Source organism: Camponotus vicinus, unplaced genomic scaffold (assembly GCF_025532165.1).
Source record: "Camponotus vicinus isolate PSW18456_S1 unplaced genomic scaffold, iyCamVici1.0 SCAF_11, whole genome shotgun sequence".
NCBI classification, from domain to species: domain Eukaryota; kingdom Metazoa; phylum Arthropoda; class Insecta; order Hymenoptera; family Formicidae; genus Camponotus; species Camponotus vicinus.
The window spans coordinates 16633077-16651946 of NW_028141947.1; the positions used below are offsets into that span (position 1 = coordinate 16633077).

The 18870-nt window shown below is 35.6% G+C and overlaps 1 protein-coding gene across 1 annotated transcript in view; it reads left to right on the forward strand.

The window, feature by feature from the left end:
* Nucleotides 1-18870, forward strand: part of Smox (Smad on X) — a 26594-nt gene continuing 7724 nt past the window's right edge. The window contains exons 1-5 of the mRNA XM_083083346.1: nt 1-524; nt 16325-16533; nt 17551-17765; nt 17905-18128; nt 18439-18752. Coding sequence (XP_082939472.1) covers nt 322-524; nt 16325-16533; nt 17551-17765; nt 17905-18128; nt 18439-18752 — 1165 coding nt within the window. The 5' untranslated portion in view covers nt 1-321. The remainder of the gene's footprint in view (nt 525-16324; nt 16534-17550; nt 17766-17904; nt 18129-18438; nt 18753-18870) is intronic.

Consider the following 18870-nt stretch of genomic DNA (forward strand, 5'->3'; position numbering starts at 1 on the left):
AACGAGTCGTGACGAAGTGCGTGCCGAGGGCGCACTATGGCGGCCGTGGTGAAATTTTCGCCGTCTGCGTGAAACAGAGAAAGAAAGGGAGAGAAAGAGAGAAAGAAAGGTAGAGAGAGAGAAAGAAAGAGAGCGATCTCGTTGTCGCGAGTCCGCGAGTCGCGATCGGTATTTGGCGCGGTCGCCGATCCGCGAGACTTCTCCGGGGAGCGAGCTTCGTCGAGGGGGAAACCGAAAGTCAAGTAACGTCACGAATTCGTACGCGTTCCGCGACGGCAACGGCGGCCCCGATGCGGGTCGCGCGCGCTCGTCTCAGGGCAAATGATGACTTCGATGTTGCCCAGCTTTAACCCGCCTATCGTCAAGCGGCTGCTGGGCTGGAAGAAGGCCGAGAGCGAGGACAAATGGAGCGAGAAGGCCGTTAAGAGCCTGGTGAAGAAGCTCAAGAAGTCGGCGGGCCTCGAGGAGCTCGAGAAGGCCATCACTACGCAAAGTTGCAACACCAAGTGCATCACTATACCGAGGTATGCCTGCACAAATACACGCACCTGACGAACCTGGGGCGTTCGCGATATACGTTGTACGCAATTTTTAGAATTTTTAGGAAAAGCGTGCGAGAGGTAGAGTACCTCCGATAGGGAATGAGAGAGAAAGAAGGAGCGAGACGAGCGGGAGAAGAAAAGAAAGCTCGCGCGCGCGCGCGCGGGTCACGTACGCGCGCCACATGTGTGTGTGTGTGTGTGTGCATCGTGTTTATGTGTGCGTCGCCCCGCATCTGTAGACGCACGTTCATCGCGCGTATGACGTTCCTCTCTCGCCATCGCTCTCGCCGAGAGACGGCACTTGTCCGTTCTTATTAGAGATCGCCGCTCTCGCACACGTAACCCGTGCGTGCCGGGATTCATATATATATATATATATATATATATATATATATATATATGTGCGCGCGTTTGCTATTGAGATAAGCGGCTCGCTTGTCACTCGCTCGCCGCGAGACACTCGGTACGTGACACGCACGTGAGAGGGGTGTGCGTCGCGTATATTCCTCTATCTACGACAGGCCACGGATGGATGCGCGTGAGACAACGTTACGTTTAGGCCGGTCGAGGCGATAACGCGGCCACAGGTAAACACTGTCCCCGCGGCCACGTGCGGGGAGCATATGTGGAACACGCGAGCAAGGGTTACGAGTTGCGTTCTCGTGAGTATACCAAGATACGGGGGATATCAAAATTCGGGAATGTGTTTGTTTAGTTTGTGTCAGTCTACTCCGGGATTTTCGCGCGATCGAATTCATTTTCTTCAATTCAATCGAAAATGGAGAACAATTTCTAGTTTAATTCTATTTTTAATATTGTTTTCGTAAAGCATTTAATTTGCTCGTATATTCTTTGTTTATGTAGAAATAATAATAATAATAATATAATAATTTATAATAATAATAGTAATAATAATAGTAGTAATAGTAATAATAATAATAATAATAGTAATATAATAATAATAGTAATAGTAATAATAATAATAATAATAGTAGTAGTAGTAATATAATAATAATAGTAATAGCAATAATTTGATAATAATAATAAATAATAAATAATAATAAATTTGATGCTGATAATAATAATAGTAATAATACTAGTTTTTGTTACACAAAAGATAGTATTTGACAATAGTGTACTAACAATAGACGGAGCTAGCGCATTGATAAAATATCCAATCTCGATAATAACTCAGGAATAACTCAGGAATGATTTTTAGTCTGCTCCGCGATTTTGCGAGATGCTACTAATTAATTTTCTTAAATTCAGCACTCAAAAGTGGAGCATAGAGTCATTTAATTTCTATTTTTGACGTTTTATTCCATCAAATTTGCTCGTACATCCTACATTTGTGTACAAAAATTTAATAATAATAATACTAGTTTGGTAATAATAATAATAATAACAATAATAATAATAATAAAAATACTTTTTTCTTGCACAAAAGATAATACTTGATAATAGTATATTAACAACAAACGGAGCTGATAAAATATCAATAATAGCAATAATAAATTAATAACACAATTTAATATAATTAATTGCGTATATTTGATTAATATATTTATATTATATTAATATATTATAACGACATACATTGAATGAAAAAAATTCAAATCTTATGTCAGCACGTGATTATTGCGTATACATATGCTTGTTATCGATAATCTCGATAAAGATTCGTTCTATTCAATTCGATTAGGAATCGTTCCGAGTGCGACGATGACGCAAATGCGATCTCCTTAGTTCGCATTCAAAGGAACTCCAAATGCGTTCGTCGTTGCGTAGGCGGAGGGGCATTTATCAATCGCTCGCGAAATGTTATAATCGCGTATACGAGAAGCGCGAAGTGTGTTTTCTTTTCCTCGCTCTTTAAGAATGTTTTCGAAGTTGAAATAATCACGTGCGCCGAGTAATCTTAATCCCCGATGAATAACTTTTAACGAACTCGGTTGCGCTCTTTCCTAGTATTCGATTAATATTGTCCTCCATCCTGGTGCATCCTGGGTGCACTCGGTCGGAAAGCTGCTGCAAAAGACGCTAATTAATGTTTTTAAAGTTTTTTTCCCAGGTAATTTTGTAAAATTCAAATATTAATTATTCATTAAATTACGATTATTAATTAAATAATGTGCGTTTTTCTTATTAATTAAACATCTTTCTAAAGTTCTTTCCAGATAATTTCTAATAAAATTCAAGAGTAATGCGGTTATTAATTAAATAATGTTTCTCTTTACCAGATATTTGTTTGTATTTGTTCGCTTGGTCAGGCTTTTCAAACGCAAACAGAGGGAGAGATACTGTCCTGTAAAAGTAAGTGGGCGGTATATTAGTACATTGTTCGGGACAACGAAGCGTATAAATGATCAGGCTCTTGAGCGCGCTTTTCCCAGTTCGTTTCACGTCACGGGATAAATAGTAATTAATTCACGCAACAGTCGTTTTAATTCCGTCAGGCCTCCTGTTGCAGACGGACGATCATACGTGCTTTTTCTCCCTCAGTTTTCCGGCAAAAAAGTAAATCATTAACAACAGACAAATATTAACAAGAGAAAAAGAATTATTCAGAAAATACACAGCTTTGTTAAATCAAAAAATTAATGAAAAATTAATCGACATTATCTCAGTTGTTCGGAAAAAAACTTTTATTACTTTTATTAAATAAAATTTTACTTTTATTAAATAATAATTAATTTAACTTTTATTAAATAAACTTTTATTAAATAAAATGTTATACAAAGTAAAAATAATCTTTTTAAAATATTTAAAAAAATAAAAAGCGACTTTTTGTATAAATAATCAATGAAAAATTTAATAATTCTAATTAATATTAATTTGAAACTCTTATGCCCGATTTCACCAACCGCGTTTAACTTTAATCTTAGTTTAACTCACTCTTTATCTCCTTTTAATTCTTCCTTTAGAAAGAGACAAAGAGTGAGTTGAACTAAGATTAAAGTTAAACGCGGTTGATGAAATCGGGCATTAGAAGAACAAATAAGCCGATAATTAAAAAATAAAGAATTTTTTTACGGATCAGCAGATATGGATTTTGATTAATTAAAAAGAGTTATGAAATTGTCGTGTAATAAAACGATGGACAGTTGGAATAAAGATGGTTATTCAGGTGTAAAATGACCTGCAGCTACTAACTGATCACGGAGTGTGAAAAAATGGATAAGGATCTTGATTAGTAGTCAGTTTCGTTATTTTTTGCGCGAAACAACGCGTAAAAAGACAAGGAGTGATAATCAGCTGATAGCGACGAGATATTTGATCGCGATGTCTTATCTCGCGAAATGCGTTTCTTTGCAAATTGCGTTTCTATTTTCTAATAGTGCGATTTTAACGATTTTTATTTTCTTTGAATTTTCCTAATCGATAAATCACATAGTATTTATTATTTATTATTTTATCTTATATACACGCAAAAAAACTTCAATTTTAAATCAAGTAAACATACCAGCGGTATCATATACGTTTGCAAAAATTAAACATGGCTTATCGTTTATCCCTGCGGAATATACTATAAAATGTGTCATGTACAGGGAATATGAAAAGCACAATAATACGAAATTAATATCGTATCTCACAGTATTTAATTGTTGCAATTACACTTTATATTATTACTGATTACATGAAATATTCACCGGTATATCCTGAGATTTAACGTTAAATTTGAAATATAATTATGAAATATGAATAATTACGAGCTTATGTCATTATAATTGTCACCAATTATTGATGATTGCAAAATATTTAATTTCCATTTACATTGATATAAATCTCTATTACAAAAGACATGATTAAAAATTGATTTTGTTTAAAAAATCTAATATTATTTCGCGACACATCTCCTTGCGATCTAGGACTCGAGGTTGAAAAAATATCTATAAATTATAACTTGTAATTATTATTACAAGTTTTATTTGCGCGTGTGTCTGCGCACAGATTACTACAATAATTACACATCTACGCACCTAATCATAACTGCAAATAGATTAGATTATCGATACATTGTCTCATTATAAATAAGGACTCTGTTCTGTCACGTATACGCATCCTTGCGAACGAGCATAAGATAATTTATATAGATATACTTGACAAGTCAGAATCCTTTGTTCTTCTTTGACATTTCCAATCCTCGAACACGAGGAAATTATTATTATTATTATTATTTATTATTATTATTATTTATTTATTATTATTATTATTTATTTATTTATTATGATTATTATTCATTTATTTAAATTATTATTATTATTATTTATTTAAATTTATTATTTATTATTATTATTACTTTTTCATATTTTCAATTATATTTATTGGCCAAGTCTTGGTCTATCTTGCAGTCTTCAGTACTGAATTAGAATTCATCACGTTTGATTAATTTCTCCGCTGGATTTTTAAGCAATTCTCGTTAAGGAGGATTAGATCCAGACTCTCTCTCGAAGGATCCCGTACACATCGGAATGATGTATGTGACGCTTCGCTCGCGCACACCGTATATATCTATACAGTCGAAGCCATTATACGGGAATCGATTGCGGCGTGCGTGCCGCATGACAACTTTATTAATAGTTAGTAGTCCTGGCCGGCCGAGGCGCGATGACGAGCCTCTCCTCGGCCAAGGATATCCGGTAGCGGGAGAGGGAGAGCCGCGAGTGGATCCTTTTCGCCGAGTCGAGTCGCGCGAGGCCGCGCGAACGGAACGCGCGCGTTTCCGTCTCTACCGGAACTTTTCGCGAGCTGTCGCGATTTCGCGGACTTGGATTTCGCGAAGGACTAGCGTGAAGAAAAACCGTGAAAAAAATCTTGAACGCGCGAGGAAGAAAAAAAATCGCACGCGAGGATCTTGCGACTGGTGTTTCCGATGACGCGAAGATGTTGGGTCGAAACGATAGGAAGGGGGAGGGTCAGAAGAGGCGAGCTGTCAAATGAGGCGATCGAGTGATTTCGCAGCAATTTGTTCCGCAGCCGACACGGTGAGGTGCTACACGTGCGTGAGTCGAACCCTTGTATGTCATTACGTCTCAAAAAGCGATAAATTGTTCGAGAATGAATAGCCAAGTCAGAGCTCATCAACGTTTATCGCGAATAAAGTTCGTAGATAAGATTTTGCTGATGTTCTCCGCGCGATTATATAGTTATTTTGTTACGACCGTGCGTCTATCGATCGCGTTCCTATTTGTTTTTTTTTTCTTCTTTTGCACGACGTAAAAATATATGTACGTTGCAGCGTGTTCATTTCCTGTGGAAATAAAATTTCGCGTTTTTTTTGGACGATATTAGCTCGCGCAAAATGTCAGGTTTAATAAAATAAATAATTATAATAGATGTGTGAATAAAATTATTTATTAAATTTATTAATTTATTAAATTATTTATTAAATTATTTATTACTAGAGCTCTTTTTTTTTTTTTTTTTTTTTTGCGAAACCGAGATAGCTTGAGGGAACAGGATTATAGTCTAGGAAGAAACGACTAACCACGGTCACTTAGACTCTTGATGCAACTCGAGGAGACTAGGAACCACTAAGCAATTTCTATTCTTGCGACCATTAACTCTATAACGACATACTTTTTTCCTCATACATTGCCCAATCTCTTTATTATACATAAAGAAACTTCACTAATTTTTTACTCAGATTTTAATACAATTAATCCCATCTCCAAATCGTACCCATTTCTCCTTATTTATACTTAACGTCATTCGAAAGTGCGCGAAATTCCGAAGTATGGGAGAAACGACCCCTTAACCCCTCTGGTCGCATTTATTTTATTTTTTTTTTGTAAATAAAAACGAATAAATAAAAGGGCATAAAATCGTCGAAACACTCGACATCCATTGATATGCGATGGCGCGTATTTAAAGCAACGTCGATTATTGGACATCGCGACAATAGGGTTCCACGAGGAAATGAAATTTCGTGCGCGATTGTATCGCGCGCGTGTGTTTGTGTACATACACATGCACGTCTACCTTTCTAACGATTCTCGGCCCATCGTGCACATGTCCGGGAGGGCACGACGGGGCACGTGCGAGCGAGGCGCGCGTGCAGATAATGCGCGAAGTGCGTCAGCACGTCCCACGGATTTCGATATATTTGACTACCTGCACGTTGCAACGACGTACAGCAGCAGAGATTCTTCTCGATTGAAACGCGTGCGCTGCGTTTCATCCTCGTTGCACTTCGCGGTTTTACGCACTCTCGTGTCGATACATATCGAGATATAATAATGCGCGACTATTGTTTGCGTGTCTCCCCTGATCAACCCATTGATTACGTGAATCTCCAAGAGATAAAAATATAGCAATGTATACAGACATGTTTGAAGATTAAAATAATTATCGTTGATTATAATTATATAATGTAAAATATTTTTAAGACTATATATTTTAAATTGAAGCTTTTCAATTAAGATATGTTATTTTTTTATGACGAAATAAAGATCGTAAAAATATCGGAAAGCTACGAGTGAGAATCGCAAATTCTAAAGCGTAATATATTTGCCATTCTTTTAAAGATTTAAAAGATGGTTTTATTTAAATAAATCCTTCAATTAAAAAAAAAAGAAATTAAAATATACTAAAAATTTTTGTATCTTTTTAACATCATATGGTCTATAAAAACTTTCAATTTATATATGTTGCTTTCCGTGTTTTTCTCCTTCTCTTGGCATATTAAGCGAAAATTTATGGAGTTTTTGTAAAATATTTGATTTCGATTTTCCGAGTGTGTGTGTGTGTGTGTGTGTGTAAAGCTATACGAATGAGACTCGTGTATTTCTGAGCACGTAATGTACGCTTCGCTTGCAAAATCAACAAAAATACAGCTCCGCGAATGTTTCGCTATCGAGGAAATTAAACTTTGTTCCACTTCTCGAATATGTTACATTACGCGCGTTATATTATTGTCTACTAAATAACGTGCGTTATATGCACGTATGCAAAATGTGCACGGCATTACTTGCATTGTGTTCTCGTATAGTTCGCGACGTTGATTCAATACCCGTTAGAAGATAAATTAAGTTTCCCACCCCCGCCCCCGCCCCCTCCATTTCCACGACGTTATCCCCGAACCGCAGGAATAAACCTCTGTGAAATTGACACCCCATTTTCAAAGTTTCGAGGTAATTGATAATTTTGGCTCCTCTGCCAGCAATTTTAAGGTTCCCGATACACTTCGGAAAAAGTAGCCATCGATATTTGTTGCATCTCCATCGGATGGACAAACTATTCTGGAAACACGAAATACAAATTCGCAAAATTGCGCAAGAAAGCATCGACTGTAAAAAAAAACACGTTTGCATTTTTTCTCCTTTTTTTATTTTAATTTTCGTCTATTTTCGAGTATCGTTAGAGATAAAATTCCGTCTCCCGACGTATTTTCATATTTTAGCGTGTACTAGATACGGCCGTCTGATCCTCTCGCATTGACATTGAACACGATTTTCGCATTATCCGAAATAAAACTTGAAATATCCCGTCGCGTGCATCCGATGCATCCGAAAGCGCACGTCGAGGATATCGATCTATCGGCATCGTGTGTCAAAGATGAATGAGAGATCCTATGATTTATGCATACGTGCGATGCGTTCTTCGATCAAATGTAATCGCAAACGTCATTTCGTCTAACAATAAATCCGCAAAAGTGGGACACGTCGAATTTCACGTTATTTAATTTTTTTTTAATTTATAATTTATTTATGTACATAATTGACGAGAATCTAATTCGCCTTCAACATTATTAAGGTCAATTCATTCAACATTAAAGTTTCATCCAATCATATTCAACTTGCGTGACTTAAAAAATGAAAAAAATATCGCTGACGTATATATTTCATATATCGCGAGAAAAACCTCGTATCGCGCGATTTAATTGGCCGATCGGAAGACAGAAAAAGTGCACCTTGATCTATCTCTCGGTTACGTGTCAATGCTAGGTTTTTTTTTTAATTTGACGCAAAAAGAGAAGTCGACGAAGAGAGACAAGGTGGAGGCTTTGCACGACCGTTCTCGCGTCTGTCGCAAAGTGAAATCTTGTAGAGATTAATTAAAACATCTCTCCCCACCTCTCCTCCCCCCCGACCTCTTCTTCAGACACACTTTGCAAATCGTAGCGAGCCGAGTTTTAATCGACGGCGGATTTATCCGGTTTGTCACCCAAGCGGCTCTTCTCGCTCGTCTTAGATTCGCGAGTCTTGCTCGCTCTTATGGCGTCTATAATTCCGTCTTTTACGTCACGATGACTTAGGAGCTATTGTCTCTCGTATGTCGTGTTTGTCGCTTGTTTCCAAACGCATGAGACAATTTGACGAAAAGATTATTAATATCCCTTAAACATATTTATTTATTATAAGTCTACATATTTCTCTCCGATATTAAATATGTATTTAGATTTATTGAAAAATTAAATATATATTTTAAATGTCTTAAATATTTTAAATACGTGTAAAAAAAATAATTAAAGAAAAAATGTTATTTTTTCTCGTTTAAATGAAATTTAGGGCATTTTTAATACAGCTAATATCGCTTAGAGAACGGGATTGGTTAAAACTCGATTCGCTTAGCTGCTGGCACTCGAGGCTAGTCGATTGACGCAAGACAATTGACGCGGATAATAATTCGCGGGGAAAATTAATGGCACCGATTTCGCCGAGTGTTTCGCCTGGTAAGAAGAGAAGGGTGTGATTTGCGAAGGAGAGATAGAAATTACGTAAAGGATCATATCCTATTGTCGCGGTCGCGCCGTAATAACGGTACAAAACGTACGTAATGGCATTAGCGATGCTGATGTTAATGCATTATCCGCGGTAAAAGTTTATTTCGCACTTCGTCCACACTACGACTGATTATCCCGGTTGCTTGTTTTACGCTCGTTCGATTTCAGTGAAAGGAATCGCGAACAAGTTGGAAGAGAAAGAAAATGGAATTTTCAGGTGAAATATGTCGCCGGGAAACGAAGAGATATAATTTTACTTTCCCTGTGGATTATATATATTCGATTGTGGATTATATTTTTGGAGAAAAGAACAATTTTACGCGTATCATGTTGGTTGAACTCTTCGCGAAATTGAGCAGATGCTTTAAAAGTTTCATAGTACTTTGTAATATGATAAGAAAGTAAGAAAGGAAGGAGAATCCAACTATCGGAGCAAGAAAAAATAGAATTTTAAGGCGAAATATCTCGTCAGAAAACGAAGAAATTTAAAAGGCGTGTGTAAAACTAAACTTTTATAGCTTGCATATTATTAGAAAAATATACAGGATGTCTCATTTTAACTTTCGGATCAAAATATCTTAATTCCACGAGATTTTAGAAAAAAATATTTCAGACAAAAGTTGTATGGTTTCAAGGGGGGCATAAGATAATGGCAATTATTTGGCCTTGGACAGTCGTTTGAAGATCACATGAAGGTCACCTTCAATTTCTTAAATGGAAACCCCCATTTTTCATTGCATATTCTTGTAGCTTACCTCGAGAGCTTTTCAAAACACTATAATAAAGTATTTTTTCATTCAGTACTTTTCGAGTTATGAGGCTTGAAAGAATTTCTTAATTTTACATAAATCATAAAATATCTAATAAAATATTCATTTTTCGATTATCTTAATACTTTTATGTACAAAATAATGAGAGAAATAAATTGGTGTACAGAAAACAAACAGTTGTTTTTAAGAAAAAATATAATTATATCAAAATATTTCTACTCTATATCGAATTATGCAAAAATATCGAGTATAATTTGGGGAAGAAAATCTAATATAATTCTGCATAATTATAAAAATATTGATATAATAACATATAAATGATAATAAAAATAGATCTTACTTAATTATATACAGTTACATATAATTATGTATAAACTTTTTCTCATTTTGTTTTAAATTTTATTACAACTTTTAATCGCAATATTTTTCTCTGTCTTTCTCTTGATGTCTTTCGATTTCTTGAATACGAAATAATCAATTCCATTATATATGTGCGGCTTGAAGGTAAAAAGACGAATGTCCTATATCTGAATACACGACATTTCCTTCCTTCTACTCGCGTGCCATAGAATGTTATATTGGTTGTTTTAGACACAAGGTTGCATCGATATATAGTCGTTTATTAAACGTAATGTCGGCAAGCAAAAAACGAGCACGAACAAAATTAAAAAAGGCTTCGCATTACATCCTGACAGTAATAGTAGAAATGCTCTTTGAATCGAGACATCGAATGCGTCGAATTTTATTACGGATAGTCGATGAAACTTTTCATTTAATTACACGTTGCAATGATAAACGTTAACGACAAGTCGCTGGAAATGGAAGGAGAAGAGAGCGAATTAATCTGTTTTGCATTTCAGTTTTTCGGTATCTCTTGAATTTTCGATATATTTTTTTATCACATAAAATTCGCGCACATCGAAAAGTCACCGGGAATTGGAAAGCAACAAACGGTTTTTATTAACGATGAAAAACGTTTTTCCTCAAACGTTTTCCGCCTGTAACTGTCCGCATATAATACGTTTCCGATGGCGGAGAATAAATGGAAGAAATACAGAGATACACAAAACTTTTTCATTAGTTTCCTCGCGAGATATATATATATATATATTTATATATTGACGTGTGTGTCAATATTTCATTGTATGAGAGAAGCTATCTTTTTCTGGATGAATGGAAACGGTGCAATTTTATCTGAGATATACCTTAATAAAGACACATACGTGCATGCTTGGAATCCTGAAAGCATGTATGAAATTTCATTCATCAGTCGATGGATAGTATTAGATTGTTATCACATTGTTGGATTAATCTCTATTTTGATTGTTCTCTATTTTATTCGATTTAATAATAAGACACTCGATAGATGCTTGAATAATAAATCTTGATTGGCGATATCTTTGGTTTTATTCATTGCACGAGTATGCGTTTTAAAAATTTAAAACAACATTCAAGTTTACGAAAGCAATTCATGTTTCCATGAATAATCGACACTTACAAATTGTAACAGAACGTCAAAAGTCCAAGAAGCCGAGAAATTTACAGGAATAGAGATCGAGATCTCTCTCTTGATCGATATAAAAAGCTGTCAAGTACACAAGGACACATTGTAAGAAATATAATTTTTATTTTTTGCTCTCATTTAGAGCAAAGCTATAACGTTGATGTATGTAAATTTTACACATCATTATTAATAGTGTATGCATAATATAATAATGTTTAATACGGTATATTTTATTTCTATTTTTTTTTAAATTATGTACAATGAATAATTAAACAGACTTGAATGTTTCATTAATTATTTGTCTAGAGTAAAGTACAGTACTAAGCAATTGTAGATTTAAATAGTCGGACATCTTTTCGATCGGAAAACTCTCTTGGCGTGCATAAAGCGTAGTAGAGTTGGAATGGAGACTATCAGCACAGCCGGCAGCAACGAACCGATAAGAGAACCGGAGGAAGAAAGAGGTCTTAGAAAAAAAGGCTGGATCGATAAGACAAGCCAACGTAACGTAATCGGCCCCGATAAGTTATATCTCCTTGAGGTCGCGAAGCGGAGAATTATGCTATTTCGTTTTCGTCAGTTGCAAGGATAACGAGAATATAAAAAGTCTGTGCGAAGCCAACAATGCAATAGAAGTAAAGTTACGGATAATTTCGGAGCATCCGTTACGTGTCTATGAAAAGAAGGAGGCTTAAATAAAGATATCCACATGGCTCTAATTTATATATTAAAATAGATGGGATTATTTCGGATCTTCCGAATATATTTGTGTACGAAATTTATTGATAACGACCTTTCGAGCTCGTTATACGTGATATACAGGATGTTTCTTAATAAGTGCGAAAAATTTTAGGACATGATTCTTTGTTGAAAATTAAGGGGAGTTTTTCATATAAACATATACTCCTACATCCCTCCCTGTGGAGTTACACTCCTCCAAAAATGAGGGTAAAAATTAGGTTTTTATTTTTTTCTCAAATTTGGAACAAGTTAAAGAAATGAAATTAGGTGGATATTTTCTACTGGTAAAAAGGTTATTTATTAAAATTTTTTACAGCCTCTCGTATTGTTATAAAGGGATGAAACTAGCAACCCCTATTCAATTTTTTATTAGAACTTTTTAATGTTTATATGAAAAATCCCCCTTAATTTTCGACAAAGAATCATCTCCTAAAATTTTTCGCATTTATTAAGACACACCCTGTATACTTGGCAAACTTTTCCTCCTCTCGTTTTTTTACGAATGAGCTTCCGAAAACGGGACGAAGGTAATCAAAGAGCGGCGATTTCCTATTTTATCTCGTTTTGATGATAGATGATGGCGTGATCGAGATATATATTGATAATCTTGTAATCTTTGGAGCGAGACACACATACGAAATGACCCTGGGGAGATCGAGAACCTTGAGCTACCTGATAATTGATTCTTCAAATTTTCAGGAGACCGGGAAAATTGCTTCGCGAATGTTTGTTTTGCGTGGAAGCAAGAAAAGTATCTCGATATTTACAGTTCGCACGATCGCTAAATCGATTTATCGCGTGTGCGAATAAGCTAGCGCGTATTTCGATGGAAATAATATATTCATCATCATTTATTTATTCATTTATGTCATTATTTATTTAGCACGATATATAAGAAAATCTATTACGTAAAAGAGAAGAGAAAAGAAAGGCTGGAAGTTGAAAGGCACAAGAACATCAAAAGAGAATAAAAATATAATAAAAATATGAATATAATAAAAAAATATAAATATATTAAAAATAAATTAAAATATAATGAAAATAAATTAAATTAAATATAATAATTTAATTAAAATTAAATATAATAATTAAATATATAATTTAATAACTTAAATTTAATATAAAAATGCAAATTAGTGTCAAGATTCCCATGCAATCGCATAATAATGTCTTTGCTGATCGAGAAGATAAGAGGAGAGCTTTTCTTATGTATTTTACATTAAATATTAATATGTGTGTACGTGGAAGAATATAAAAAATAAATATAGAAATACTTGCAAAGAAGAATTGTGATGATTACATGATTGTGGTTAAACTGACCAGTTGCAACGCAAAACTTGGTGACGAGGAAATCATGATATTGAACACGCGCTATTACATCATCGAATGAATAGTTGAATAGATAATCTAAGAATTCTTTTTATTCTTTCTATTCCTCGATTCTTTCGATTTTTCTTAACCTTTAGTCGCTTTTATCGCGCTTATTCTATCTATTTTCTTCTTTTTGCCCCTTACTCGCTTGGTGTATCTGAAAAAATGAAATATAGCAACGGAATAAAAAGCTTCTATCTTTGTTTTCTCGCAATGTTTTCTCTATTCATAAATGTAAAATTTATTTTTAAATTTTTCTATCAATATTTTTTAAAAATTATATAATTATATATATTCATAAATGTAAAATTTATTTTTAAATTTGTCTATCAATATTTTTAAAAAATTATATATTATAAAAAAAGTTATATAAAAAATTATGTAATCTTATATATATGATTTATATGTTCCAGATAGGTAGAAATAAACTCTTTAATTGTACTAATATTCACGATTGTTCTTTATCTTATCTCATAGACTATAGTAAAATCTTCGTGGCAGGTATCTGTTTTATTGCGATTAACAGATAAGATAGCGATAACAAGACAATCATATAAATCTCGAGCGAACGTTCCTAAATTATTATATAACAGAGTGCGGTGTCATGCAAGAACGATAATTGAGTGTAACGCGGAAAAAACGAGCGAGAGAGAGAGAGAGAGAGAGAGAGAAGATGTAACAGGGAACGAACGATCGAGAGGCGATGCAGATACACATACACATAGAAAACGAGATGAGCTCAAGGCTACATTATGCATCGACGGAAATGTTACACATCTAATCTTATCATAATTTTCACAAGCATAATTTCAGCCGTCTTTTCTCACCTCTAGTCACCTTAAAGAGAGAGGCGAATAGACGAGGAATATTTCTCAATTTTTGTCATTATTTGATGTATATAATTTCGCTTTTTTTTTATTATTTCCGCACGTCAAACGAAAAATTTTACTCGGAGAAGACAAATATTACGATTAGCGAAAATTGAGATTCGATTAGAGGCGAAACACTCCGCATATTTTCATTCCTGCCGAACGGAAAATATTTGCACGACGATGTAATTTCGTTATCCGTTGGCATATTTTATTGGTGTTTCATTCTCGATGGGAAAAGAAGAGCCTTTGGTGGGCGCCATCGTAAGTAAATTCGCGATCCGGAAGTGACAATTCTTATCCCTCGAGGTCCCCTAATGAGCATGCGAGTCGTAATTACGCGAGCGTAATTACGAAAGTCGCGTTAGTCGTCGTTCCTTGGTTGGCGGAATTTCGCGAGAAACAGGAATGAGCAGCGAATCGTGAGCCTGCGAGAGAATTAAATACCGTTTAATTCCACACGATGGTGCGGAAGAATACCAGCGATTATCCTCTCCGTAAATATGTACGCTTCTTCGTCCTCGTGCAGCTTGTCATTAATTTTATACAGCTTAAAGGATCTCGCAATCTTTCTCTCTTGCCCACGATTCCTTTTATTCGCATAATAATATAGTTACGTTTACAGTTATCCCTCTCTATGATTGAGCGTTGCTCGAGCTTTAAACTCAATATCGATCGAAATATATCAACATCCCGGAAGTTGATGTAATGGTAGTTTCGTGACGTTATCCGTATTTCGAGAAATTGGGTGTATAAATCTTATTTTCGTTGTATTCATTTTTTAAAAATAAGTAGAGATGTGTCTTTCAAGTCTTTCATAAATTAATCTGTTCAATCTATTTCTTTCCTTTTTACGCTCGAGGAAGGACGCACGTCCTCGTCCTGAATGCACGACATTTCCTTTCTTATCGCACGAATTACAGAACGGCACATTGATTATTCCGTGGTTGCAAGGCATTCATGTATTCGACGTACGCCCGCCGGATAATATTGACAAGCTGAATAGACTATTACAATCGGCTACGTGCTATATAGTTTGTTTTGTCTGCGCGCCTTACACCAGCGAAATACGTAATCTCGCGAAATTTCTCCGCCCTAAAGGCTTTACGCAGCGAATTCCACCTGGATTCTCCTTCCTCGCGGACATTTCCGGCGCAGGATGCAGTTGCACGACATGACGCAAACAGAGAGAGAGAGAGAGAGAGATGCATAAATATGTCGAAAAAATAATCTCCCAAGCTTAAAAAAGAGAGATCTTTTAATAAATTAAAGTATATGAATTATATAAATTTATTAAAGAATTTTTCAGGAATTTATATGTGTGATGCTTCTAAGCAAAAAGATGGCAGATATACGTCAGATTTTTTGAGACTGAAATCTATAAAGTGATGTAAAGTTAAAAGAAAGTTTTTGAGTTTTTAAATTTGCAAGATTTTAAGTTTTTTGAGTTTTTAGAGCTTTTGAGTTTATGAGATTTTGAGTTATTTTAAGTTTTTATGTTCTCAAATTTCAAAAGTTAAAGTTAAAGTAAAATAAAAGTTTGTTTCAAGATTTTAAAGATTTTAAAGATATAAAGGAATAAAGACTGAGTTTATAGTTTAATTACATGATAAAATGAGTATAATGTTGTAAAGATCGATGTATTGAACAGGAAGTCTATCCTAAGCCGAAAGGCAAGGATTAGCGGTCAATAATAATAATAATAATATACGTCAGATTTGATCTTTGAACCTCGAGATTTTGGAAATATTCTTTTACCAAATTTCAAAAGTGCATGACTTACATCTGTAAAATCTTTGCAGGCCTAGTCCGGGCGGTGTCGGCGACAACGGCGTTCAAGGTGTCCGCGGCAAGGGTCTCCCGCACGTGATTTACTGTCGGCTCTGGCGTTGGCCGGACTTGCAGTCGCACCACGAGCTGAGGGCGATCGAGCACTGCGAGTACGCCTTCACCCAAAAACGCGACGAGGTCTGCGTGAATCCTTACCATTATCAACGAATACAAACGCCAGGTAGATAGATACGTCCATCTGCATCGTTGAAACGCATTGCTCTTTTACTCTTACCTTGCATCCTTTTATTGCATAATATGAATAATTTAAATAAAATTTATATGTGCGAGAAACGATATTATCATTTACAGAGTGTCCACTCCCTGGAAAAGGACAAGGAATTTTCGAAGATTTGTTTTGTATCTGAGAAAATTAGGGGATTCTCGTGGTTTTATTTTTTTTTTAAATTCTCTCTTTGATAATGTTGCTCTTATATTGTAAGCAGAAGGCAAGCAAAGTGAATTCAGGATTTAAAATATAAATATACACATATTTCTGTTTATATTCAATGTCTCACCAAAATATTGAATATATAGTATATATTCTTTATTGTAATTTTTAATGAAAATGTTTACGAAACTTCTTCAGTACATTTTCAAATCTAGCACTTGAAATTTAAGTGACTCTATATTTTTTCTTCAAGTGTAAGAAATATTAAAAAACGCATACAATAAAAAAAAACTTATTTTAGAAAGTGTTGCACCAAGAAATTTTTAAAATATTCTTTTAATCTGCAATTTTAAACAAAAATAGGAAAATCAAGAAGTTTTCAGAGAATTTTTTACATTAAAAAACGCATACAATAAAGAAAACTTATTTTAAAAAGTGTTGTACCAAGAAATTTTTAAAATATTCTTTTATTCTGGAATTTTGAACAAAAATACCTGGAATATCAAGAAGTTTTCAGAGAATTTTTTACAAGATTTGAGTGGACACCCTGTACTTATATTTATAGCGAAGGTGAAATTCATACGCCAACTTGTCTTTGTAAGAGAGAAATAGCGATTATCGGTACATATATATTCGGTTTGCTTAAATTACATTCTCTCTGTCTCGCTCTTTCTCTCGCACTTCTCTCTCTCTCCCTATTTCCGTTCCTCTTTCCCTGGAAAGGGCTGTTAATCGGCCGTTACAATCATAAGCATAGCAAGGCTAGTAGAATCGCGTGACTTTATCGTGGCACACGAAACTTTGCAGTTTTGCCGGCCATTCTCGTGCCGCGGCACAATCTAGCCAGCGACGAGAACACCGTCCTCTACAACACCTCCCTCGAGGAGCTCAGCGTCAGCGTGCCGGAGAACACGAGCTTCCACGCGACGTTAAATCACCAGCATAATCAACAGCAGAGCATACCGCAGTCCCCGCAACAGCAACAGCAACAGCAACCAAATAATCCCTACCAAGGAATGCAGGTTAGTAGCTGGGTAAATTATTTATACACCAATTACAATCTAAAATGCGGACGATTAATTCAAAAGTGAAACCTTGCGATCTGAATTACTCTCTATTATGAATTCTAATACATGATAAACAATGTCGCGGATTATTTAGAGTATGCAGGCGACAAGTCCGGCGAGTGTTGGAAGCCTGGGAAGCGTGCAGGGCTCGCCCCATCCTGCTCCGGGTTCCATGGATCCACCGGCGGATACACCGCCACCAGGTTACATCAGCGAGGACGGCGACAATATGGACCACAACGATAACATGTCTCTGTCACGCCTGTCGCCCAGTCCCGTGGACGCGCAGCCGGTTATGTATTGCGAGCCCGCGTTTTGGTGAGTGCCAGGGATGATTAATGAACAACATTGCATACCACCTTCCCTTCAGAAACGGCGAAAGACTAAACACTGCTACTCTCATATTTCATACACGAGACAAAATTAATGGTAAAAACGCACAGAGAGGATCTTTTTATAAATCTGATTGATATTGATGCAAGATAATTGTGGATAAGATCGATATAAAGGTAGAAAAATGTCAAGGAACGGAAATGAATTAATTGCCATTCATCCCTTTGTTTTAATCTTTCTTTATCACGTCACATTTATGCCGCTTGTATCAACTTCTATTTTGCTGTTTTGCCAGGTGTTCAATTAGTTACTACGAGTTGAATACCAGAGTGGGCGAAACGTTTCATGCATCGCAGCCGAGTATAACAGTGGACGGCTTCACCGATCCGAGCAACTCGGAGCGCTTCTGCCTCGGCTTGTTGTCCAACGTAAATCGCAATACGGTAGTCGAGCAAACCAGGCGACATATCGGAAAAGGCGTCAGGCTTTACTACATCGGCGGCGAGGTGTTTGCCGAATGTTTATCCGATTCGAGTATCTTTGTGCAAAGTCCCAATTGCAATCAACGTTACGGCTGGCATCCGGCCACCGTTTGCAAAATACCGCCAGGTGAGTGAAGAAATTTTATTCATCTTCTTTCTATTTTAATTGATATTCTTTCTGAGATGTACACGATTTACTTCTTATTTTTTTCTTATTGTTGAAGATAATTTTTTTATAATTATCT